We start from the raw sequence: 26,027 nt of genomic DNA on the forward strand, positions 1-26,027 counted from the left end.
GGAGTGCTCCTAAAAGGTGCCATGTGGAGAAGATTCCCTACACTGATAGATATGTTAATCAGCCTTAGCCTTGGCCACTTTTTTGGATAAATATTAAAATCCAGCCCATCTTGGGCATCTGTACCAAAATTTCCATTATATATGTGTGTGCATGTAGATTCTGGAGATGGTTTTATAATGTATTTTTTCAATGATTTATTGAACAGTTTGTGGTCTTTCAATACAGCTCAAAAAAGCATATATCATATCAGGTACTTCCATTAACATGTTTATTTTAGAGCAGTTACTAGAAGACAAAATCCTAAGAAATACAGGACACTCTCTTCAAGCATTTAATTCCTGTGACTAGCACTGCTTATTAGATCTCTAGTAAAAATATATACATTTTTCTTCAGCTTATTTTCTCTAACTTTCTCCTGCCTCATGGTTAGCATCAAAAGCCAAGGACTGCATGCACATCTCTTTTCTACAAGAAGAACGGTTCTTTAATATGCAAATATTGGAGGCAAAGTTGGACGACTTGACTTAGCATGTCCTTGAAAGAACCAAAAGCTTTTATGAAAAATTCAAGGTTACACAGTTATGTTCCCAAATATGACTGATAAAAAAAGGCTACTTACTTAACCCATTAGCAGAAATAAATGGGAGGATTGTTTTGTTACATAAAATACCTTCCCCTTTATTAACAGTGAAAAAACAGCTGCATTGTTGGGGCAATATACCTAGATCTGAGTCCAAATTACAGTAAATGACACAGTTTTAGGTACAGCTTTCTCTTAAAATTCAATGGAGGAGTCAATCAGAAAAAGGAAGAAATGAGTAAAAAGGAGGAGGACGACCTAGAAGAAGAAAAACAACCCATATAAATAATCCTCTTTTTATTTTCTGGAACAATTTTGATTCTGATTTGACTTCATAGTCTCAAAAGACATCTCTTGTGCAACATCGATGCTATCAAGCATCCACTAATATAGAGTTTGATGGGCCAAAAGGGGAAGTGAATTTTACAGCAAAGTCTTCCTCTCTTAGAACAGCTGTAGATTGGCCTCATGGAATTTGGATCTGAGCAGTTCTGGTTTATTTATTTATTTGATGTGTATGCCACACTTCCCAATAAAGGCTCAGGAAGGCTGACTGGAAGAAAACAGAATAAAAAGAAAAGTTTGAAGAGGACCAAAATAGCATACTAGACCACCAAGATAAAACAGACTCCCCATAAGCCACATCTCAACCTAGTTTTATTTGGTGAATGCCTGCCCAAATAGGAAGGTGTCACAGTGCTCATGAAAGATGTCCAGGCAAACCTCATGAGGGAGAGAGTTCAGTGACTCATTTGTCCTTGTGCTGGCCCATGGGGGGTTAGATAGCAGAATCGTGGGTAGCCACAATTCAAGTCATGTTGAACTTATTAATAAGTTTTATGCAATACCTTGATATATTCTTGAAACAACAAGAAGCCAGCATATGCAATTATGCAATACTTGATTATTATTCTAATTCATAAATGTCTCCAATGAATTAGCAGACATTGCAGTCAAAACTTTAGTCCCTAGTGTAAATAATACAGTCCATATTTTACTAATCTTTCCAATCAACTTTAGGGGAATGAAATGAAATGATCAAATAAATAAATTACAAAGCACATTAATGAAATGTATTCATCACTCCTCCTACAGAGAACAACATATAAATCAGCACATACATGAAAATGAGTAGATGCACAGTATTTCAGATAACATTGCAACCCAAACTGCAAAACCACCTGTTGGTTAAATGAGAGCCCAAGGCTGGTGGACCATTAAAAAGCATCCTCCTCAGTATTTGTTTAAAGGCGTGACGCCAAGAAAAAGGAGTAATCATATAGTGAACAAATTCAATAAAAATCACCATTGAGTTTTCCTTCCTCTCAGAGACCCTCATTAGCGAAAATGGAATATTTAAACTGTTCTACATAAAAAAGGCCCCTGTTGTCAGGCCTTACCCTTGCTGTCCTGTCTTCCTGCCCTCATCCTTCCCAGCGAAGGAGGCTCATACTATGTCTTTGACTTCTATATGATTCTGAACCTCTTCAGACCTCAGCTTGACTTAAGAGAGCTGTTGTAAGTTTTGACGCCCAATAACAGAAACACAAAACAAGGTGGAGAAGTTCTGCCACAGCTGTGAATGAAATAACATCTTATAATTCACATAGTAATTCACAGATGGTCAAAAACCTAGGGCAGAAATGGTAAAATAATAACGGCTAACTTCTCTCCTTCTGGAAAATGCTCAGTGCTTCACTTAGTATTTGGTTATTGGGATATATTTCCACCATATTGCTCTGTTTAGGGCCAGGCCTCCTTCATTGTTTTTGAGTTAACTGTACCTCTGAGCCCTTCATGATCTCCTCAGTGATATCACACTTGCTCAGTTCTTTCACTATCACCTTTCATGTAGTGAGAAACCATATTCTGTTCATGGCAGACTGTAAATTTTAGGCAGAAGACTCCTATAATTATTGTAATTGATTGCTACAGCCAGTCTGACTTCATTTCAGCCCTCAGTCCTGTTATTTTCAGACGTGCTGACATGGAGGTTGCCAATGAGGACTGACTAAAAGTGAGATCTCTTGAAGTCTATGTAATCCAGCTACCTGGATCTATTGCTGAAGAGATGTGTATACCATAAGTATTATAGACTTTAAATACAGAGCTGAGTTTACTCAGGCTATACTGGAGACTGAGGTTGATACCTTTGGCCTTGTCCTACACAAATGGAATGCAATAGTCGCACAATTTTGTCACCTTCCCCTGAATCTTTAAAGTAATTTAGTATAGTGTAGGTAATATAGAAATAATACCATTGAAGAGGGTAATACAGTTCTTGAGGCCTTTTTTTAGCCTAATGATTTTCTAACTTTTCTATCATTCTGCCTGATTATTTTTTAAAACCTAAATTGAATAGAAAACTTGTAAAAAAAAAAAAAAAAAATCAGTCAGCCAGTATCTTTGTATACTCAGAATAGGACCATATCCAGCTCAGCTTTACCTGGAGCACCATTGTGGGTACTTCATTAAGAGACCATAATCAGGACAAACCACTTGGCCCTCTGCTGCTTAAGAAAGCTCTCCACCCCCCTTCCCCATATAAAACAGACTCCTGGTTTTGTGCATACAGATCCCAGGGTTAAACAGATTGGGTACTAGGCAATAGTTACTTACTGTCTTCTTTCTTGGCCACTTAGTAAAGCATAAATTCCCATTGTGTTTACTATAAAGTTCTTGGTGAAGTCAGCATTCAAACCTTTGTCTACTGGCATGGCTAGATCACACTTACAGTTGACATAGCCTTGCCAGCAAAATGCATGGTGTGAACCCATCTCTGTTAGCTGACAGCAGTTTTTCCCATTAGAGCTTCTGTCATTTTGGAGAGCTGGTACAATGCTGATAGCAGAAATCTCCTCCTCCAAACAGCACTACCCTCACCAGGGAGCCTGACTACTGTAGCACTGTCACCCTGGTTAAATGAGCAGAAGCCCCTTGTAGGGTAGCCAGGGCACAAGAAACTGATACACCTGTGGGTCAGTAGCAGCTTCTCTTCATTTTTATTAGGGGCCTGATCCACAACTCATTGAAGTCTTCCCATTGGCTCAATGTATTTTGAATCAGGTCTTAGGTGAAAGCTGTGCATTTGGCAAGTGGCTGGTTCATGTTTTCTTCTAGGAGAGGCCTGCCCAGAGTCTTTGGTTAAAAGGTGAAGGAAAAACCATATTGTCAATATATTAAAACATCAAGTGTAATGAATCAAATTATTCAATTCATTATTGAAGCCAAATTTGGAATCAGGTGATATTTTGCTAGACTATTATGCATGCAGTTATAGAAAAGAATGACTCACAGCTTTCACTTGTGCATCTAACACCAGAGGTTTGAGCAACAGTGTGGTGTTGAGGCCATTCTAACGATGGGGATTAAACACTAAGGGCCAGGACTGGTCACTTGTTTCCATCAGGGACCTTACGTGGTGACCTGAGAGAGAGGCTATTCTATTGCTCAGCTTGCTGTCTAGATAGACTGCAGCTGAAAGTCTTCTATTGTAAGTCCTCTTCCCTTTCACTTAGTCACCTGCTGACACTTCAGCCTGGTGGTTTGTTCCAGCATAGTCCTCCCATTCAATATTTAGTAAAGTGGTCTGCTAGCAATATTTGATGCCTGAACTACACAAAATAATCCCAGTGGGTAGTTTCCATCCCTGGTAATTATAAGATGCCCCACTCTTTTCATGTCCTAACTAAAGTTAGTAGGAGCCTTGCTTTTCCTTCTCTGTGCTCCTCTCTTTGTAGTAAATCAGTAATTAGGGAATTTTTCCTCCCAGTAAGAGGAATAAAATAATGGTAGAGAGGCTGAGCAGGAAGCAGCACCTGGCTGCAAGTGTAGTTGTCTTCAAAAGGTGATAGAATGTGTATTCTGTAGTTTCTCACAGTGCCACCTTGTATTTATCAAAGACCTTGTCTTTTCTGTTATTTAGCTTAAGAGAGTGGTATCTTCTAAAGATTATTATAAGTTGATCTAAGGAGCTTATTAGTCACTGGCCAGAATATGTTATAAATATTTGAATACTCTATGGCTTAGAGCTCTTATATCAAGGTTTTCTCATGTTAGTTGGTTTTGTTCTATACAAAAGGTTTAGCTCAGAAGCAATATAGGGTCGTGTTGGGACCAAACCCCCAAGCCCCAAAACACTCCATTTTTTCCTGTCAGTTGTTTTACCTGTAGAAGTGAAAGTGCATAGCTATGTAATGAATAACAAAGTAGGTCATGTGCAGGAAATATTTAACACGGTGTTCCTGACAAAGAAGCAGCTCAGTAGTGAGTCATAACTTTTGCTTTCAAGTTTAAGGACATTGCATCATGAACAGCAGTACTCCACGTTACAGTAGACTTTAATAATAAAAAGGTTAATATAAGTTAATCTCTGTACATGCTAGCAACACGTACAGCAAAACACAGTTTTTGGCAATCTATAATTTTATAGTTCTTTTATGCAATTTTATGCTACCATTCATTTTTCTTGCTGAAATATGTTTTTAAAATAAAAATGTACATTCAGTGTTAATATAGTAATTTAGATTTTTTTTTAAAGTATTGAATACACATTTGATTTAATTCCTTTTTTGAAAAAAATAATATTGGTCAAGTTGGTACAAATTTATTAGTCTTGAGACAGGTTAACCATTCCTTCCAGCCCATAAAGAACAGTTTAACAAAACAATGATATTTAGATAGCTCTACACCACTGATCAAGATTCTAATATGAAGCTTGTTTTAAAAAAAAGTCCAACATTTGACAGTACAACAAATGCATTTTATTCATTTTTGGAACATTGCCTCTTTTGCTTTTTTTGTGGTCTATTACATGTCTGAAGGGAACAGCAATGGGGTATAATATTTTTAACTCCCTCCCCCCATATTAAAAAAATGCATTCTCCATACTGGATTTGTAATGGGAGCTGGCACTAGATTGCCAGGGCTGGAAAGAAACACTTTCCCAAGACCCAATATAGCAAGAACAAATGTCACTAGTTTGAGTACTTGCCACTGCCAAAGCATGGAAACAAAATATAACAAACCATGGACAAAAAGAGCCTTGTGACACTGTGTGGCTTTAATTCAGTATCTATTACTTATTTGAGAATTGCTTCATTAAGAAAACTGAGAGGGGGCAACATGGGCATTTTCACAGCCTGAAGAATTGAAATAAACCCATTTTGCAACAATTTTCTGCCTTTTGTGCTGTAGCTAGGGTGCCTTAGGCCTATTTAGGAACTTGCTTCAGGCGATAGAAGTCTGGTGTGTATAGTTAATCAGGATGCACTTCAAGTTCTGGGTTATGGTATGTTCTTTTCAAATAAAAAACAGTTCTTTAATACTGAAAATGTGCTTTGTTCAAAAGAGCACTGCAAATGTTACTTATTCAAATCAATTTAATAAAGAAAATATAAACAGCCTGTGTCCAAAACTATGAATAATATTTGCATCTAACTCAATATACATCTGGCCCACAGTGCCCCTCCCTTTTATATTTAATTTTTTTCTGCATGCAATTTTCCCTGTTTACAAAGAGGAGACACTGTACACTGCCAAAGAGTTTCGGCTACTGCACTAGGTTACTGATAAACCAAGTCTACATCACAATACTTCCACCAATAACCTGTACGATTTCTAGCTTGTGGTACAGGTAACGATTTGAGAGAGATTTTTCCACCTCTGGGATATAATTCAAACAACGCTGAGACTCTTACAGTGAATAATCACAGAAATATTTGTATCCTAAAACAAATTAAGTAATTAACAAATATTCCACTTGTGGTGGTTCTAATTGTGTGAAGACCATACATTATAACATTGTTAGCTGGATGATGTGAATATTTTATAATGTAGAATCAAATTTTTATTCTAAACTCTGGAGGGACACGGAGATCCTTCCTTTTGCTCCACATTTTTAAATGCGTTCACTATCTTTTATTAATAGCATTTTTATCCACGCTCTAAATTGTAGAGAAATGATCACTCGTTTTCTATCAGAGGAATGGTTTTGTTTTACTATGATAAAAATGTCCTAATGTCTCAGTGCTGGGCCCTCAGCCAGATGTAAGAATTAACCATGTGGGTCTTTATGATTTGACATTCTCCCTTCCTTCAGGAAGATGGAGAGAAAGCACCACATCTGCCTTGAGCTCTTGCTCTTCTAGGTGGCTGTAGAGAGGAAGGGACCCTTAAAGGGAATGACCCCAGGAATGAAGAAATGGATGAAAGTTTGGAAACCTTCTACTTGGAACTGGCCTAATGTTTGGAATCACTGTCAATGGTGAATACTGTGGTTGAGGAGAAATTACATGTTGGAGTTTCCACTGTAAAAAATATCAAATAAAAAAATAAAATAAAGCTTGAACAAGGAGAACAGCAGATGAAAATAACTTGTACACCACACACATACACACATACACTCACAGAATATTATGCACACACAGACGTACATGCACACAAGCAAGAATGTGTATTTTGTATGTTCAGTTCTTGGAAATAGACATTCTTAGCAAATATGGATGACAGATCAATTGTAATTTATTTTCTTTTAACACTGTATCATCATAAAGAAAACTGGTATAAATGAAAAAAATCTATTTCAAATATCTACATCTAAAATTTTAGGCAGTGAAAAAGCACTTTGTTGACAAGGAGTGTGGAATGATGAATGTTAATTGTCAGAAACTGCTGAATGCCTTTTTTTTAGTTGCCACAAACAAATTCACATATCAGAACGAACAATACTGCTAAATATTCCTTTTTGTTTTTTGTTAAAACGCACTGGGGAAAAGAAAACAAAAAAACTCCTGGAAATTCATACATCTTCCAAAATTTTGAAACTGAAGCAATATTTAGAACCATAGATGAAGAAACACTGTGGCATTGGTGTAATATACACAATGCACTTGTTTTTTTATCTGTAATGTACATCAAATACTTTACAACAATGCATTAACAAAAGGCAAGAAACATCTTGCTGTACAGAGGAAACCCCAAATGCAACTTGAAGCCTAGATTCACAATGAACGAGGATATTAAACAAAGTGTGAGAAGCTGTTCCCCATAAAGTACATAAGCTGTTCAGTTTCTTGTGCTTAACTCTTGACCCACATCCACTGTCATATTCTCCCTCCTTCCTTCAGCCACATTCAGTACACAGCACTGTTATTTTAGACTCTATAGGACAACAGTAAAGTTGTCCCACACTGTAATATATATTTGTATATATATATTTCTTTCTAATGACTTCCATATTTAACTTGCATTTCTTTTAGCCTTCTAAAATCTCTTAAATTTTTCCATACTGGTTACCAGGGCCTTCCTATGGAACAGGCTTTAACAAACTAAATTTGCAGGAAAAAAATGTCTTGTGGTATGCATGCACATGCACAGTTCCTGGAGCTTCTGTTTCTTGCCCAAGCCTCAAACCCAGGAATCTGGAGAGGCTGGATAGTGGCTTGTTTCATAGTTAAGTTCACTGTAGGGACGAGCAGCTGAATAGAAGTCGACGTAGTTGCCGGTTGACTTTAGTCCCAGGTGCATGTTATATTCACTTGCAGGGGGGCGATGATGCACTTGGTCCTCAAAGAAGGACTCATCATAGTTTCTTGTTGAATTCTGAAACGGCTGATATGGTTCATAATCTTTTCTACTGGGCTCCTGTGGAACTGGCTGTGTTGAGACCTATACAGATAACAATACACCTGGTATGTTAGATCTGGCTAGCACTGGACAAGAGATTTATGGAAGGGGAACAAGTATAAAAGGTTGTTTTAGCTCATCAGGCTAGAAATAAGAATATGTTCAGCACCAAAGTCATTGCACAAACCCTTTCTTAGTTCTTCTGAATGAAATCCACACCTTTACTTTTCCAAATAATTGTTTTATATTTCTGTGTGTTACTACTGCTAACAGAAGAGCTGGTTTTCTTAATGAGACAGTTAAACAGGAAGTGGAAGAAAGCGTCACAATTCAGAGTTTGAACTAGACGGTTTGGCAATATCTTGGACGATCCAAGCAACGCGGCTTGTAGCCACTTGGACTCAGTAATGTTCCTAAAAAAAAGTCACTTGTATTCAGCAATGTTTTAGAGACTCACTCTGTCTCTAAAATAGGATAGCACTTGGGATTCACACTCCTACTAAAGTTTCCAAAATAAAGAAGCCAGTGTCTATGATGGTGCTGTTTTGGATGTGTGCACTTGACCCTTGGAACTGGATGGACACTAGGGCTGTGTGAAACAGCAGCATTCTGCTTTGACATCCGTTTCAGCAGAACAGTGTTTTGTTTCAAGTTTTGTATTGTTTTGAAAACACTGTTGCGTTCTGTTTTGTCGAAACGGTTTTGCTGTTTTGAAGCTGTTTCAACGTTTTAGTCGGGTTGGGGAAGGGAACTCAGCCCACCTGGGAGAACTCAGCGCATCACAGCACTGGGGAGGGGAACTCAGCTGGGCTGCTATGAGACTCAAAACGTTTCGAAACTTTTGAAACATTTCAACTGCCCTTATTTTGTTTTGAGGCTGTTTCGAAGCCCTTTGTTTCATTTCAATTTCACTGTTTCAAGCTCAAAATGAGTTGAAACAGTGTTGAGATGAAACAGCTGGCCAAATTTCTCACAGCCCTAGTGGACACTGCCAGGATCACAATAGCAAATAAACTTTTTTGGCAGGAGTGTCACAAATTAGAACCACACCCTCCCCGAGCACCACTCTGATCCCTTTCTTCTACCTGCTCTGCATTTTGCTCCCTGCCCTGTGCTTGCCTGATCTGCTGCTCTGCTTTCTGCTTCCTATCCTATCTGCTGCCAAGACCCTATCCCTTCCCCACTCTGCATTGTCCCAAAAATAGAGGCTGCTGGTGCCATGCGTGGAATAAGTTGGCCACCTCTGACTTAGGTTCCTTCTACTAACTGAGCTGCTGGAGCTGAGTCATCAGCTGTGAGCCTGAGACGTTTGTGTTTTGTAGGTTACATCACATGTCTGTAATCAGTATGTGTTTGCATCCTATGCTTGTTAGAGCTTGTTATACATTTTGGATTCATGGATCCAAAAATTCTCTGCTAATGCAGAAGACCACAACCTTTATGAAATCAACGAAATTGCTACCACTTGTACAAGAATGTATCCCTTGCTTTTCTATACCTCTCTGTTACATGAACACATTGTGTTTGTTCTAACTGGCAAAATAACAAGTGCTTTGTAATATTCCACATGGAAACTGGTGTTTTACTGCACTCACATACCTGGTTGTGTTTGATATCTTCAGCAGGTGCACCATAGGAATTCCTGTACAAAGTTGAGATTCCAGTGTTTTGAGCTACAGAGAAAAGCAAAAGGGGAGAAGTTTTACCAGACACATATCTCTCCAGAACTGTTCCATCAACTGTTTGTTTTTTAACAGCCTTTTCACAGCATATACTGCACAAGGTCTGCTTTTTAAAGACAAACAGTAAAACATGTATCCTGAGTCCTAGTGTAGATTATTTTAAATCCAGGTTGAGGGAAACCACAAAGAAAGAAAGAACAACAAGTCTCCTTGAAAGTGAGACCATAGGGTGGGGAGAATTTAGTCTGTTCCATCTTTTGTAATGATTTTTTAAAATAGAAATGCAGATCAATATATGGCTCATATATAGCATGTGATGTAGAGAATACTAAAGATATCCTACAAGAGATGTGCATTTAGGTAAGCAAAGCTTATAACACAGGCCAAGCAAGTTCATCAGAAGGAGGAACGGCTTTAGGAAGTGGAATTTTGCTGCCTAGCAACTCAGAGATTGCTAAAGCAGCTGTTCAAAATAAGCACAAAATGACGATAATATTAAGAAGTAACTGAAAAATCCCTTAGCATTATCTATTCTATGCAGTTAGAGTAGGAGGATGCCTATAACAATAGATGCCCCAAGTGATCAGGGCACCAATTGTTTCCCACATTCTGCTGCCATGACCTGTTCAAAGTAAAAAGTTAATCTTCATGCTGGAATGTCTGTGTGCGCATGCATGTCTGTGTACTTTTCTTAGAAACAATATACACCAGCATCTTTTCAAGACAGGCTGAGAGTACAGCAGATTTGTTATAATTTTTCATGTATAAAATTAAATTATTGGAGGGTCATCTTTAATTCACCCCCCACTGCTGCAGGGGGGGCAGACACTGCTGCAGGAGGGGCAGTTGGAAAGGTCAAGCAGCTTGCTCCCTGCTTGTGCCTGCCCCCTGTCTGCCCCATCTTACAGCCTCAGCCCCACCTTCTTCCCAGATCTGTTTCTCCTCCTGCTCCTCCACCTCAGCCTCTCTGTTCCCCCTTCCTACTTTTCCCCACCCTCTTTGGTTCCCCTTTGCACCCCAAGTCTACTTCCTGCTCCTGCCCCATCCACATTGGCAGGCTGGGGCACTGAGCATAGCCCTAAGCCTGTGTGGCCTGTACACCACTGCTATGGGGCTAGGCTGGGGCTATGCTCAGTGTCCCAGGCTAAAATGGGGAGAAAGCCTGCCAGTGCAGAGCAAGGATAAGGGTGGAAGGGAGAGGGTCAGGCAGGGAAACAGAGGCTGTGTGGGACAGGGTGGAGGGAAGAGGCTGCAGGGGAAATACGGCAGGGTGCAGAAGCGGTGGGGGTGGGGGGTGGGAGTCAGGGAAGCAGGGCAGGCAGCAGCTGTGGCGATAGCCCTAACCCTTATTAGGGGTGACAGCCTAAGACTGGAACCCACAACTGCCCTGTACACAATTCTAAGATGAGGGGCTTTATCCCCATGTAAAATAGGGAAAAATACCTCACCTTAAAATTGAGTAAATAAGGTATAACTCTCGTTAGTATTTATACATAAATATTATGCTGAACCTATGGATTTCACACCTAAGTCAATAAGGAAACTTGGTAGGCAAATAGCAACAAGCAATAGATTTTAGTCTACATACATTGTTTTATACCATTTCTACATTTAACAAATGGTAACTCTAATATTAGTATATTAAAACCCCCTGGCACTTTTGTTCCTTGGATCAGGTTGGATGTTGTTATACTAATTAATAAATAAGCTGCAATGATGCTTTTCTTATGAGGAAAAACTGTTTGCAAGGGAAGAGAGATGATTTAAATATGATCCACATGTTGGTTCCCAGGAAGCTGGTACTTGTGCATAATGAAGTGATCTAGATGATTCAGCCACCGTGTGAGGGAGGATCACCGTCTTGCTATTAATTTAAGGACATTGAGAGAACTGAGTTATAAGCCTGAAAGTGCTGAGATGAAGCCACGCTTCTGCAGACAAGAAAAACACTGTCCTTCAGAGCTGTTCATATTTTCAGTAAAAATGTCTATCTCCTGTTTCCTTGCAAGCACATATTTAGCCAGGAGATGTTTCCTTTGGGTCAGTTATGACCTGACCCTGTACCTGAGGTATATTCTACTAATGGATTTGAAAAAGACTTATGTAAAGATCACATTTTCCAGAAGGAGAAGTGTAGGATTTGTGTGATTGCTACAGGTCACTCACAGTGAACACCAGTAAAGAATGATTTCTTACCCCTGGTTCTTTCAGATGATGTAGTCAGTCTGATTCCCACTAGAGGTGCACATGCAGGTCCTGTGTAAAATTTGGAAAATTTTCACTAATGGTGTCTGGCACAGAGGCATGTGTACCCTGAAAGGGCAAAAGACTGGAGAGGCCCCAGTTTTTACCACAGTTCCTTTGCAATTCAAAGCCCATTCTTCAGTGGACTCCAAACAGTGGGGATGGAGGGACGGTCATGGGATCCATGCTGGCTACATTACAAAGAGCTTCTGCTACTGAAGGATAAGCAGCTGTTCTTTCTCCTTAGACCATACATCTGTGTGAATCCCACTGTGAATGACTGGCAAACAGTCTCTTATGGATGATTCAAATGGGAAGTACATTAGTGCAAGACCCGTCTCAGTCAAATATGGATTGGAGTACTGCTCCTTCAAACTTGACATCAGACCTAGCTTCCATGCTAATGGTGAGAGGGTCAACAGAAGTCAAAGAGTTGCTTCATGTTGCTGCTTTCCAGGATTCAGATAATGGCATGTTCTTGAGGCAAACTGAAGATACTACTTATGCCCTAGCTGAATGAGCACTGACATTCAGAGGGAAAGGTATCATGAGATGACTGATAGCCATTAGCTAACAGTATTGAGAAGTTGGAAGCAATAACGAAGAGATTGGGTGGGTGGTGGTGAGGTGTAAAGAGCTCTCAGTATCAGTCTTTGTCTGGGTAACAGAAGATGTCTTGTTCCCATTGACACTCCCAGCTTTTCCAGAAACTTGCCCTTGGCCATAGGTGTGAATAGAGAGGAGTGTGTGTCACCAAAGATGGTGATGGCAAAGCTTTCCTCCATGCCCTAGGCTGCTCATCATCTCCAGTCCTTGTGGTTTGCTACTTTTACCCTTGAGACTTTAGGTAGTTTGTTCATATGTTTGGAACACTGAACTCATTGCATCTGGATGTCTTGGCTCTGTATGGATCTGTATGTCTTAGTGGCACAATTAATTTGTAGAGGTTTTATTACAGCCTTTAGTATTGTGGGAATCTGCCATACTGGTGTAGCTAGTATCTGTGTTTGATTCCAGGTCTTTCCTTGGCACCATCTTTTCCATGTTGATCTTCTCAGTTACCTGCCTGCCAGATGTTTTGTGAAGTTGGCTTATCCATTACCCAGACCCAGGACCTCCATGGTTTAGGATCTGAAGAAACCTAATTGTTTTCTCTCACACCTCATGCATACTGGTTCAGATTCTTTTTTGTTTAATACCCACATGTCCACGATGGTTGTACACGTGATACATTTTCTTGCATAAGGATTAAAAGGCAACGCCCCTCCCACAACTCCTTTTTACAGCCTCAGGCAGCAAAATACAACCTGAAAAGTATCTGTTCTGTAAGCTTTTTGCTTTAGCTAAATTTCCTCAAATTCTTCACAAAACCTTTGGGAGTCTCCATTCTCTGATGCTGGACTACCATGGGTACAACTGTCTTGTCCAGAATGAAAATTTACAGCTGGACCCCCATGAACAGGTTGTCCTGACATGCTGGATTCCAAATCTAAAGGTTTCAATTTCTATTCGTCCCTTAATGGACTAGTCACATTGAAAGATACACACAGCACGTGGCTCTTCTGCTTCCAAGAGTTTGATACAGTGAACAGATATTCAGTGTCCTTTTCATTTTCCTCAAGAATGTGTAATTTGCAAAACATGTAGTTGAAGCATTACCTGCTGAAGCAATCAACACAGGATACATACTCATGGACTGATTCAAAACCAATTCAAAACCCATAGACCTGAATCTGCCTACACTGCAATGGGCTAATTCTACTGGAAGAAATACCCAGAAGGTGCCTTTTTTGCATAATAGGATAGCTGCATATCTTAAGTTTATTTCCCGAGAGGGAACTGGTATCAATATTAATGTGTCAGTCACAAATTCATTATTTTAATCTGTAAATAGATCACTTACAAATTGTGAAGCCAGTCATTTAACATAATTAGACCAAAAAGGCATGTTAATAGCTTGGAAATGCCAACAATTCATGAAACAGAAACATGGACTAGTTCATTTGAGACATGGAGAGAGTGTAATCCCTCGAGGAAATTTAAAAGTCAGGTTGCATAGCTGCTAGCAACACACACAGCCCCGCTCCAGTGCCTGCTTCTTACAGGTAGCCCTTTTAGGGAACCATGGCGTCAAGAAATAGCTGTAAGGGCTGCCATGCTTGGATGAACAGTTGACTATGACTGTCGAACAGCTATCCAAACTGAGGGCAAGTGCAAATAGAGGGGGAGAGAAAATGAAAAAAGGAGATGAATAGATCAGTGTTTTGTGGTTTAGGGCTCAGTTACTGAGATATTGTATATAGACAGTAGCACATAAAACTATCTGAAGAAGAAAGATGAGAGAGATGAATTAGAAAAATGAGAAAGGAAGAGAGAGAGAGGAGAAGAGCTGAAGGCAGTATGGTGACCCTAGGGAGTGAGGTGTCACAGAAAATGGAGCAAGAACATTGAAACTGTTTCATTCCTGAATGTTTATGTTGGATGAGGTAATTTCAAAATTAATATTTTATCACACTGGTGTTATCTGTAGTAACAGAACATAAATAAAAATGAGTACTGCTGATGCTGAGGTTACTATATTCCTAGTTAAAACCAAGGAGTTTGTAATGGCTAGACCCATACAGTTTGGGAAGGACTTTGAGGTCTCTTGGAATGAAGGACACTACATAAATCTAAACTATTCTGATTATTTTATAGCATGCTGTGATGATATAAGTCAAAAGTTATCAAATCATTTTCCTCAGCTGTCTTCTGAGAAGTGTGCACTGATAACCTTAAAACCAGCTTTGAAAAGGATGTAATTAGATGTTTTATATCACTGACAAAAGTCCTTTCCATATATCTTATGATTCATGGTTTAAGATTAACATTCAAGTTTCACTTTCCAAAAGTGCTGATTCTGGACATGTTTATAGACACGTTAAAATCAGAAGTCACTACCCTGATGCCCTCATGAGCACAGTCTGATATTCAGTGAAAAAGCGAGGATAAATCAACAGATCCAGTCATCCTCTACTCTTGTTGCATGTTCTGGTTCCTCCCTGATGCCTAACAGAGCTCTTTTTCTGAAGTCTAGTTCACAGCAGGAAAGTAAAACAATTTAGTATCTCACACATATCAGTCAGCAGTGATCTGCTTTTTTATCATTGCTAGCTTGTTGTGCGGTATAGGACATGACACTGGCATATGAAAATGCTCCTTTATATGACAGTTTCTTAGAATAATACATAAAATAATAAATAACAAAAAGCAAAGGTTTCTTTCGGTATAGTTGGAGAAAGGTACTTAAGATTCACTTCTTCCTGTTTGTGATTAGAGTACTTTTTCAGGGCAGCTGGGATAGGTGTAATCTAATAGATGAGTAAACCTGAACCCTGAGAAGCAAAGAAAATACATATTTAAAGTAATCTCAGAGTAGAGAGAGGTAGTTAGCTGTGTCAGTCTGAAATCAGGCAGAACTCAGGGCAAGGTGGCATCTTAGAAATTAACTTGTTCAAGGTGCCACTCTTCCCTGTCTCCTGCCTAAAGTAATCTGGGGACAGCATGTTAAAGGCTCATCTTCCCGTAAGCCCCCCTCTACACACTATAGGTATCGTACAATAAACTGGTTACTTGTGTAATTAACTGAGGCTAGCTACACATGGAATGTACATATCACACAATAACCCTCCCTCCCCCAACCAGCTATAAAGGTAGACCTACAAAATGTGTACTAATTTCATAGCTGGTTGCTATCCATCTTTAATTTATACATGTAGCAGGATCTCCCCTGTGGTTGGGAGCTTTGGCAGCACCCGCAGGGGTACACCATGCCCATCCAGGGCTGGGAGATCTGCAACTAAGGGGATGCAAAGCCCCAGCTGCTGCTGACTCTGGGTCCTGGCAGCTGTACTGGCAATAAGGTATGATGGGATCTAATGTGTGAGCCCACAATCAAGCCTCTTGTCAGGCACATGTGGCATGGCAGGAGGCGTGATTCTGTGGATCATGCATTAGATCCCATTGCAGGAGGACTAAGAGTGCAATGGCTGAAAGTCATTTATGCCATCACATTTTCTTTCCTCCTTTATAAAATTAAATATGGTGATAATGCCATTTTTACAGTTTATTATTTGTTCAGTCATCAAAAGCTTGCTGGTTGTGAAGTGGGACTGCAACTATGGCAAGATATCAGAAACCTGAATCAAAAGAGGGAAATTAGCACCCTGATTTTGTTACCTTTCTTCTCTTAGCTGTCCTCATAAAACTCATGGCATTTTGCAGATATTTATTTAATCAATACAGTATCTTTCTATTTAGACTAGCCAATTGCCCATCAAGAATGATGGCGGCAGGGGAGCGGGCAGCGATGGAACCTCGTGCCCCCACCCTGCCATCTGGGCCTGCTCCCCCCTTCACTCTTGCTGCATGGGGTCTGGGCTGGTTTCCACCTCCCCACCACAGTGGCCGGGGAAAGGGAGGAGCAGGCCTGGGCCTAATGCAGGAGAGGACTGGGCCCGATGGTGGGGAGAAGGCAGGCCACGGTGGCAGAGGTGGGAGCAGCAGGCCTGGGCCGACCCGGTGGCAGCGGGAGGATGGGAGGAGTGCGTTTGGGACTGACGCAGGGGAGGGGGGATGGGGAAGGAGTGGGTCCAGGCCCGAGCAGGGGAGGAGGCCAGCTCCTCTCTCCCCCAGCTGCTGCTGTGTTGGGCTGGGCCCGCTGCTCCCCGCACTGCCATGTTGGGCCCACTCCCACCCCCCATGTCGGGCCTTGGCCCACTCCTCCCCTTTCTGCACTACCAGTGCCACCACTGCGGCATGCTGGCTCCTTCCCCCACTGCCACCGGGTCGGCCCTGTACACAGGGATAACGGGAGTGGGTAGGGGCAGGCCAAAGCCAGCGCTGGCCTTCTCTGTTGCTGTTGCCATTCCGTTTGCTCTGTGCCCTCAACCTCCAGGGAACAGGGCAGGGGGGTGAGGCTAGCTGTGCCAGCCTCATCTTCCCACTCTGTCCCTTTTATACCTGACAACATAGCAGTGTGTTGCCACCTGTCTGAACACTTCTTCGCACTACCAGAGCACGAATAAAGTGTTACAGACAGGCAGACAGACAGACAGATTAAGGCTTTTACAATATTAGAATAATCAATTTACAGTTTCTGCTCTCTTTTCAGCAGGTTTCATTATGGGCTTCCCTACATATACCCTTCTTGGCATTAAAACACCAATTCCTAAAAAAAAAACTGCTTTAGGTCAACAGCCAGCAGGTTACAGGATATTAGATATTACCTAGGACCATAATCTAGGAATGGTTTTGTACAAACTGGGATAGCCATGGCTAATCTGTGACTATAGGTAAACATGTATGTTATTTAAGTCCAAAAATTAGTGGGATCTTGTCTATATATGTTGTACAATGCGTTTTTCACTTTGTCACAATATAATGGGGATCTGTGGATCCATCCTCAAGTGATAAAAAACACTTTTCTGAACATAAACTCTTCTTCTTCCATTGCATTCATTGCCTACAGTGTATTATTTATTTTTAGTCATACATAAGTGTTTCCCAAAGTGATATATCCTTGCAACTTGTTACAAAAACTCCCATCTGTTTTAATCTGTATGCTGTTCTAATTCAAACAAACGTAAGAAACTACCTAGTATAGGCAAATAGATATTTCACAGTGAAAACTATGTGAGGTTGTTTTGTAACTTTTTTAATTAAACTATTTCCTGTCCAATTTATCAAATTTATTTTGCAAAGTTGTTGTGGCTCCTTGCATTTCATTGGTAACAGCTAAATACTTTGTAAAGATAATCTATATATCTGCTACACAACTCAGCAATCAAAATGTTGAGCTAGTAAGACTTATCTTCTCTGTTCATTTATCCATAGGTCTTACCCCGTCCTTCAAATGACATTTAACTCAATGCTGGACCAAATGTAGAAATTTGGCAACTTGAAAGAGCGAAAGTGAAGTGGGAAGTCCATTTTTAATTACACTTAAAAGTGTAAAGTAATTTCACAGTGGCATGTGAGCCACTGGAGAAAAAGAGAGATGGGGAAAGAAAGAGAGAGAGAAATGTTAAATGAAAGGAAGCATGGGTTTAAAAAAAAAAAAAAGAATGCACAAAGACCATGAAAAAGATGTGTCACTAAGTGCCAGGAAATGCCCTCCTTAGTGACCCTACATTTGCAAATGTTGATATGTTTAGAAGGAAATGGTGTATTCTCTGTTCTGATGTCACAGTGGCTGACCTCTTCAGCTAGGGACATAAGTTGCACATAAACCAGTTTAAGTGATCAGAAACTGGTTTAAACTTGTAACAGAAGAGATGTTCAGTGCACATAAACCAGTTTGAAAATGGCTGAAAGCAGTGTGAGATAAACCTGGTTGAATGCAGTATCAGACTTAACTGATTTGGGTCAAACCGTTTTATGCAATGTCTGTCCCAGACTTCTTGCTGGTTTAAGAAAAACCAGACTCCTCCAGCATCCTGGCATGCTCTCTGGGCTGGGTGGGGCTCTCTGCTCCACAGCAGGGCTAGCTCCTCCCCCGTGCTCCCTGGCTGGAGCTCTGGCAGAGACTACAGGTAGGTACAGCATGGTCTGCCTGGCTTTCTTCTGCCCTTCCCCCCCCCTCACTGCTTGCTGGACAAGCATGGATCCCCCTCTCCCCACTTCCTATCTCACACAACACAGACTCTAACCCCACAGACCCTAGGCATGTGGTATGCTAGCTAACACTAAGAGGTGTCTCTGTGTGTGAGTGGCTCCAATTTCACTGGGACAGGCAGACAGAACAGTGACCGCTTAGGGCTTTTTAGAGCTACTCAACAGGTCAGCTGTTAAGCTGTTTAAGAAGAGTTTGAATTAATGGAGCGAGACTGTTGTTTTGCTGATGAGGTCATAAACACTATTATCAGCCCTCTGCTGGTTTGCTCACCTGTCAGTTTGCTGCAGACACTATAAAGAATCAGGGAGAGGGAGACTGAAAAGCTCCGTATCATCAACAGATGCATGCACTGAACAACCCCCCATTGCCTCAGAGTGGTAGCAGAGGGCTGGCAGCACTCCCAACCCCTGAGCAGCCAGTGGGGAAAGCCTGGGATGGTGCAGGCAAACCTGCCTAATAAGAGGTCCTGTTGGGGCCTGGTCATGCTCCGCCCCTCAGCTCAATACTGTAGAAGGGAAGGGAGGGCTGCTCTATATCCCCAGCTGCTAGCCTGAGCCACTGCAGGTATGTTCCTGAATTTCCTCAGTCCAGAGAGGATGTTCTGTCCAGTTAGAAACCGGTTCAGCCTAGCCAGGTTAGACTAACTTGCAAAGATTGAATCCATTCAGGCTCAGACTTTTTGAATGTCTGTTCCTATCCTAACAGAATAGAAGTTCAATGCACATAAACTAGTTTCAAAATGGCTGAAACTGGTTTAAGATAAACCTGGTTGAATGTAGTATCAGAATGAACTGATTTGGGTCAAACCAGTTTATAAAACTTCTGTCCCAGACCCCTTCCTGGTTCACATTAAATCAGAGTCCCAGCATGGCAGAATGCTTTGCAGCCCTCGACTGGGCTATACTGTCTTCTCCAAACAGCAGAGGTGGCCCAGCCCCTCTGCTCTATAGTTGGAGCAGTGAGGGCTAGCTGACAAAGGGGTAGGAGCAACCCTGGCTGGGGATGCAGCCCAGTGTATGGGGGGTACTGCCCCTCTCCCCCCAAGCAAACACCAGCTAGGGTATGGGGCCAGGGAGAGGGTTAAACACCCCTTCCACCACTCAAACTTACTGCTGGTTGCAACTGTGGACTACAAATCCCAGAGGCACTTGGAAGCAGGAAGAGGAAGTGATGAGCAAACTTGCAGAGTCCCGCTGCTTTAATTCTGGACAGCAAATCCCAGAATCCTTGGGGACAGCAGGAAGAAGTGACCACACAGCCAGAGAGCCATGCTGTAGCACCCCACAGCTTCTTGCCTGAGCCACTGTATGCATGCGGCTGCATTTACTGAATCAAAGGTAAATGTCTGTTCACTTCTGTTTCAATTTAATCTGTGCAGTTTAGAGTAACCTGCAAAGATTGGATTTATTCAGCCTTTGGCTTTTTGACGGTCTATATTTAGCCTTCATGAACGTGTCCAAGGTCATGATAGAATACAATAATAATTGGACACAGACCTCTCCTCCTCTCAGATCCTGACTCATCTTCTTTATTGCTTCTTCATGCAAATTTAGACAACGGTTTGTAGGCTTTTGGTTACCAAATACTATATAGCACTTGGTAACCAATGATTCAAATCCTGAATGCAAGATCTGGGACAAAGAATGTAGCCTAGTATGGGTACAACTGTCTTGTCCCCATACTGTCATACTCAATGTATTCTGACAGTGTCCTAAATGAGAACAGGAGGAAACAACCAACAGGTATCAAGAGACCTCTACAAGGCCACAATATAATACTATAATACAAAAGGTGGGGCTACTCCTGGTTAGAATGTATGACTTGTATTGAGACAGCTCCATTGTGCCTATGCAAAATAGATTACATAAGGCTAACTGATAATTGATACAGGAATCAGGAACAAAGGAACAGGAATCAGGAACAGACTTCCAGGAAGTCTGATGAACAGTTGATCAGGGTGTTAGATTAGCTCAAAGCATGCAACAGTTCAAAGTGCTGAGTTTAGGGCATACTTGGTTCATGAGGAGAGAAAAGGCCTTACACATAAATTACACAACTGCCTCCACTGAAAAACTAGGTAGAGAGAAAATCAGTGCTGTGAGACTATAAATGACAGAGTAAACAAATCCCTGGTGAAGCTCACAGTAATGGCTGCTACATGAGAATGTATTTATCCCAGTGCTGGAAAGCCAGACAACATTCAGTATGGAAGCAGCCATTAGACACTATAGCTAAGTACAGTCAAAAAGCCTGAGGCCGAATCCTTCAATTTCCACAGGTTAGTCTAAGCTGCATAGATTGAACCAATAAGCAAGAGAACAGATATTTACTTTTGATTCAGGAAATGCAGCCACATGCCTGTAGCATGTCCCAGGCCAGAATCCAGGAGGCACTAGAGCATGCCTCCCTGCTCACCTGGAGCAGACAAGCTTGGGCCAAAGCTAGCCAGCCCACCATGCAAGGGGGGAGAAGGGCTGCAGGGGGGAGGTGCAAAGCTTCCTGGGATGCTGGGGGACTGTGAGTTAACTTGAATCTGGAGGGGATCTGAGACAGAAGTTCAAATAAACCGATTTAACATAAATAGGTACATCTGATACTATATCCATCCAGGTTATCTTAAACTGGTTCCAGCCATTTTGGAAGTGGTTTATGTGCACTGAACTTATGTTGTGTTAAAGATTTGAACCATTTCTGATCACTTATACTGGCTTATGTGTACTTTCTATCCATAGCCTGTAACATCATGCTTTCAAAAGCTGATGCAATTTGGATTTCTGTATTTTGCTTAAAAAGAAAATAAGTATCTAGCAAATCAAACACAAAGCATTTATTAAAAGAAGTATTTATGAACAACTATTACACTTAGGACAGAGTTCCTTCTCCCACTGTGAAATGATGAGGCATTAAAAAAAGTCTTTGGACTTGAAAAATAGAATCACGCTGGCTACTTCTCTGCACCTCAGGCTACAATTGAGAGTTGTTACATTCAAAATCAGGCACTATTTCATTTGCATACAGATGAAAAATATATAGACAAATATTTATGTAGAATTATACAACCCCAAATAGATGGAATCATTGTAACAATGGTGGAGTTCATATGGTACCACATCAAGAGTGCATACACATCTTTATTTTTTCCTATGACTTTTATAAATAATTGTACTTCACAAGAATATTAGTAGTTTCAGTGCTATATCTGTGGAGTATTGAAACACTGGAAAAGTTGATCCCTTTCTCTGTCTCAGTAAATTCAGCCAAGCCTAGAAAATGTATCTATCACAATTGATTTATATATGTGATGTGTAAGCCTAATCTCACCTGTCATGGTGTCTTTCCTGGAAGTGTGTTCTCCTTTATTTCCATGGTAAGTGGCATTTGTTCCAGTTGATTCATAGTCTGTTTTCCTTTCTTTTAAACTGATCATTTCCCGAGGTGAGGCAGGGGCACTTGCTAGATAATAAAGACAAAATTATTTTTCTCTACTCATATTACTGAACAACATTTTAACACTGAGATAGCTAATGTACTAATAGTTACATTTATTACTATGCAGTAATTAAGGTGAGTAAAACGCATAGATGACAGACTGAATTTGGGAGGAGGTTAGAAGAGCTTCTGTTTCAAATGTAGGAGAAATGTGTATTTCTTTTGAATGCACTTCTGCATTTTTGTCTGCATATTTTGATTTACAGTTTTGTTTACAAGCACCATCTGACATGATCATACTAGAAAAATGTTTGCAAGAAAACCATACTTTTTTCTTTCACCTTTCTGTTTCTTTGTGAATCTGTCAATATTTTAAATCACAGGCAGTTTCATTTTCCCCCTACATAGTCAGTTTTTATTGAAAAGCCACTTATAAGCATCAACTGAGAGGACCAAAACTTTCATTAAAGGTTTCCTCATTTCATTACTTAAATATTAACAGGAACTGTGTAATGGTGATGAGAAAAAAAATAATCTTCATGGAAAACATACAGATAAATGCTGAATACGTGAAAATAATTAAAATAATCTGATGTTGGTAATATGGTTATAATGATTCCTATATACAGCAACTACTATTAAAAACCTGGCATCTACAAAACTACTGTAGAATTGTTACAAATAATTTGTATTTGATGTGTTTTAAAATTTCTGAGATTTCATGTCAAACTGCTTTTCAAATGCATGTTTTCCTAGACTGGAGTAACAGCATTTACTTACATAAAGTGACTAGAAAATTCTTAAAGATGATCACTATTTTTAAAAACATGATTTTCTGGACACTTCTATAGTGCTAACCATGAGAATTTAGGGAATAGCTGTATTAATGTTTTATGGCAAAGTGTTCTTAATAAAATTAAGAAATGTTACTTCCTGAGTTACTAATTAGGGCACGTTAATATGGTTGTTAGACTTTTATTTCTCCTAAGTTAAGTTTAAAAAGAGAAAGGTTTTTCTTTCAGACAATTACCAGTTTTGCATTCTTTCTTAAAAGGTAAAAGAGGTTGGATTATATGTGAACCTAAGATATGTACCTCTCCCAGAATTTAGCATCAAAAACCCTGGACAAAATGAAGGCCATAGCAAATTCTCCTCAGGTATTCTGTGTTCTGCACAAATCCACTTTTTGGTAATTTGTGGTATATATTAGGGGTGTGCAAAGCAGGCCCTATTCAATTCAGATTCAGCCGGAATCAGGGACAATGATTCAATTCATTGATTTGGCTCACTGTCCCCGATTTGATTTAGCTGAATCCAAATCTAAAGATTTGATGCTGATTCGGAGAGTCAGTGATTTGGACACAGACATAGCTTTAAAAGTCTTTTATACATACCTTGAGGTAGCAACGTGGCTCATGGTCGTCATGATGCTGGGGTGCACAGGAGTGCGGGGGGCACCTCCACATGCTTGGCGGTGAACCCGGAAGTGGACTTCCGGTACACTTTTGGGTCTGCTGGGGAGCATGCAGGCCCCGCCCCCCCCGCCTCTCCCAGATCCCCCGTGTGCCTGCCTGGTCTCCAGTAGGTGTTCACGTGCCGCCTTCATGTGTGTGCCTGAGATCGATCATGAGGTTGGTGTTAGCCCTCCCTGAATGAACCCGCGGTCTCTCCGGGAAAAGCCCTGAGACTAGTCTGCCACAACTTAGATAGTAATTTCAGGGGTGGGCTTCCCCTCAATGGGCTCACTCAGACAGACTGCAACCCTCAGTGGGTCTCCATGGGGCTCTGCCTCCCCTACACCCCATCCACACGCCAGCCTTCACAATGACTGCCACTGTTCCCCGGCTCACCTTCCAGTGTTGCCTTGCTCCTGTTGTGACGTTCCAGACTGCTTGATGGACCTCTAACTAGGTCTACCCTCTGACTAGGACTGTCTTCTACTACCCCTCCTCTCTTTTGGAGTGTTGTCTTTGCTCTGCCCCCAGCCCTTAGTTCAGGGCCTTTCCGGGTGCCCCTGTCCTGGCCTCAGAGCCTCTCAGCGCTAGTCCTTATCAGAGGGGTATCTGAAGGCCCCTTCGTAACTGGGTCAATGAGAGGAAAATAAAAAGGAAAGAAAAAAATACAAGGCTTTCACTCTTGATCCAGGGCAGTGTCTGGTCTACCCCTTTTCTTACAGTCTTCGGTGTCCCTTAATGTGTTCCCCTGCTCTTGCCTCTGCTGGAGGCTCTCCCTGGTGCCCCCACTTGGGATCCCTCAGCATCCCCTGGCATAGCACCTGCCCAGTGGGAGAAGCACCTCCAGAGTCCTTCCCCTGCAGCACTCCCCTTGTGTCTCCCTTGATGCTGGCTTTTATCCTTGCCAGGCAGCCTTTGAGGATGATGTCACCTGCTCATGCCGGCTTGAGCTGGAAGTAGGTGTGGCTCACAAACTGTGCAGCCATTTGGAGCGGGTGTGTCATGTCTGTTCCTCTGTTACCTGAAACAGGTCAGTCTGTCCTGGTCTCAGGGCTTTTTATGGTGGGGTGGGCTGTCCCGTACCCTGTCCCACTTTGGGGAGGGAAGTCCCCCTTCTCCCGGTGCTTATCTTCCTGGGACACCCAGGCTTGGCAGTCGGCCATGGGGAGACCTTGGGTGCCTCCCCAGACCCAAGAGGCACCAGTCACTGAGCCGTTGGGGCATGGGGGGCCCCCAGCACACTCCCTAGTGGACCCAGAAGTGGACCAGAAGTGGTTTTGGGTCCACTTCTGGGTCTGCTGCCTAGCATGCTGGGGAGCCCCCCACACTTCTGTGGGGCGCTCCATGCACCCCAGTACTGCAGCACTCACAAGCATTTGCTACCGAGAGGTATGTAGAAAAAACATTTAAAGCTGTGTCTATGTCCAAATCTCCAAATCTCTCCAAATTAATTCAGAAGGTTCTGATTCAATTCAGAGCGATTAAAGGGTCCTCTGATTCAATTTGGATATGGCGATTCAGCCACCGAATCGGGCCAAATCTCCGCCGAATCAAATCAGGGATGAAAGCTTCACACAGTCCTAGTATCCACTCCCCAACTCAATACTTCAACTGATTTTTGTTCTCCCAGGAAAAATAAATTGTGGTATATTCTTTTCCATTATTATTGGTCATATGTACTTTTACATGGATTAAATCAATCTGGTTTTAATAATTTTTCTTTTTACCTATTCAATAGCACAAGTCTTCAAAGGAACAGAGAGCAAGAAGGATTTATTTTTTCCTGGACTAGCAATGAAGTGGAGTTTGTTCCTCTAGTAGTAAGTACCTGTCTGTCTCATGAGACAACAGAATTATACCAAGTGAGACATCAATTCGCTGATGTAATTCTTGCTTGAAAGATAAAGCAAAGCTGGAATGACCTCTCCATGCTGTGAAAGTTTGGGCAGTATATGGAGACATTGAGGTGCCTGCACACCAATGTCCCTGGGCCGCCCCTGGGTAGGGGTGCTAATTGGGGTGACTGCCCCAGGCCTTGTGCATTGGGGTGCCCCACAGAGCTGGGCAGAGCAGCTGCAGTGACTCCACATTGCTGCCAGCTTCACATCTGACCGCTTGGCATTCCTCCCCCACCGCTGAATCTGTCACTGGCTTCCTCGCATCTGGGGGCGGGGCCCTGTACAGGCTGATTTGCCCCGGGCCCTGCACCCTGCTTGGATCGTCTCTGATTGTCCCCCTTTCAACCTTGCTGGTTTAATCCAAAGGAGGCTCTGTTCTTGGACCCATACTGTTCAACATCTTCATTAATGATGTGGACATTGGAGTCAGGAGTGGACTGGCCAAGTTCACCGATGAC

The 26,027-nt window shown here is 41.5% G+C and overlaps 1 protein-coding gene across 6 annotated transcripts in view; it reads right to left on the reverse strand.

Moving 5' to 3' along the window:
- Positions 1–5,171: 5,171 nt before the first annotated feature.
- Positions 5,172–26,027, reverse strand: part of CTNND2 (catenin delta 2) — a 936,097-nt gene continuing 915,241 nt past the window's right edge. For 4 of the 6 annotated variants that reach the window (XM_019541636.1, XM_019541621.1, XM_019541605.1 and 1 more), the window contains 4 exons: positions 22,110–22,241; positions 12,086–12,145; positions 9,807–9,880; positions 5,172–8,249 (listed from right to left, as the gene is read on the reverse strand). In XM_019541636.1, coding sequence (XP_019397181.1) covers positions 7,989–8,249; positions 9,807–9,880; positions 12,086–12,145; positions 22,110–22,241 — 527 coding nt within the window. In that variant the 3' untranslated portion in view covers positions 5,172–7,988. The remainder of the gene's footprint in view (positions 8,250–9,806; positions 9,881–12,085; positions 12,146–22,109; positions 22,242–26,027) is intronic. The other 2 variants (XM_019541627.1, XM_019541614.1) reach the window with 1 other exon arrangement.

This window comes from Crocodylus porosus, unplaced genomic scaffold (assembly GCF_001723895.1).
Source record: "Crocodylus porosus isolate Cpor-Errol unplaced genomic scaffold, CroPor_comp1, whole genome shotgun sequence".
Taxonomy (NCBI): Eukaryota; Metazoa; Chordata; order Crocodylia; family Crocodylidae; genus Crocodylus; species Crocodylus porosus.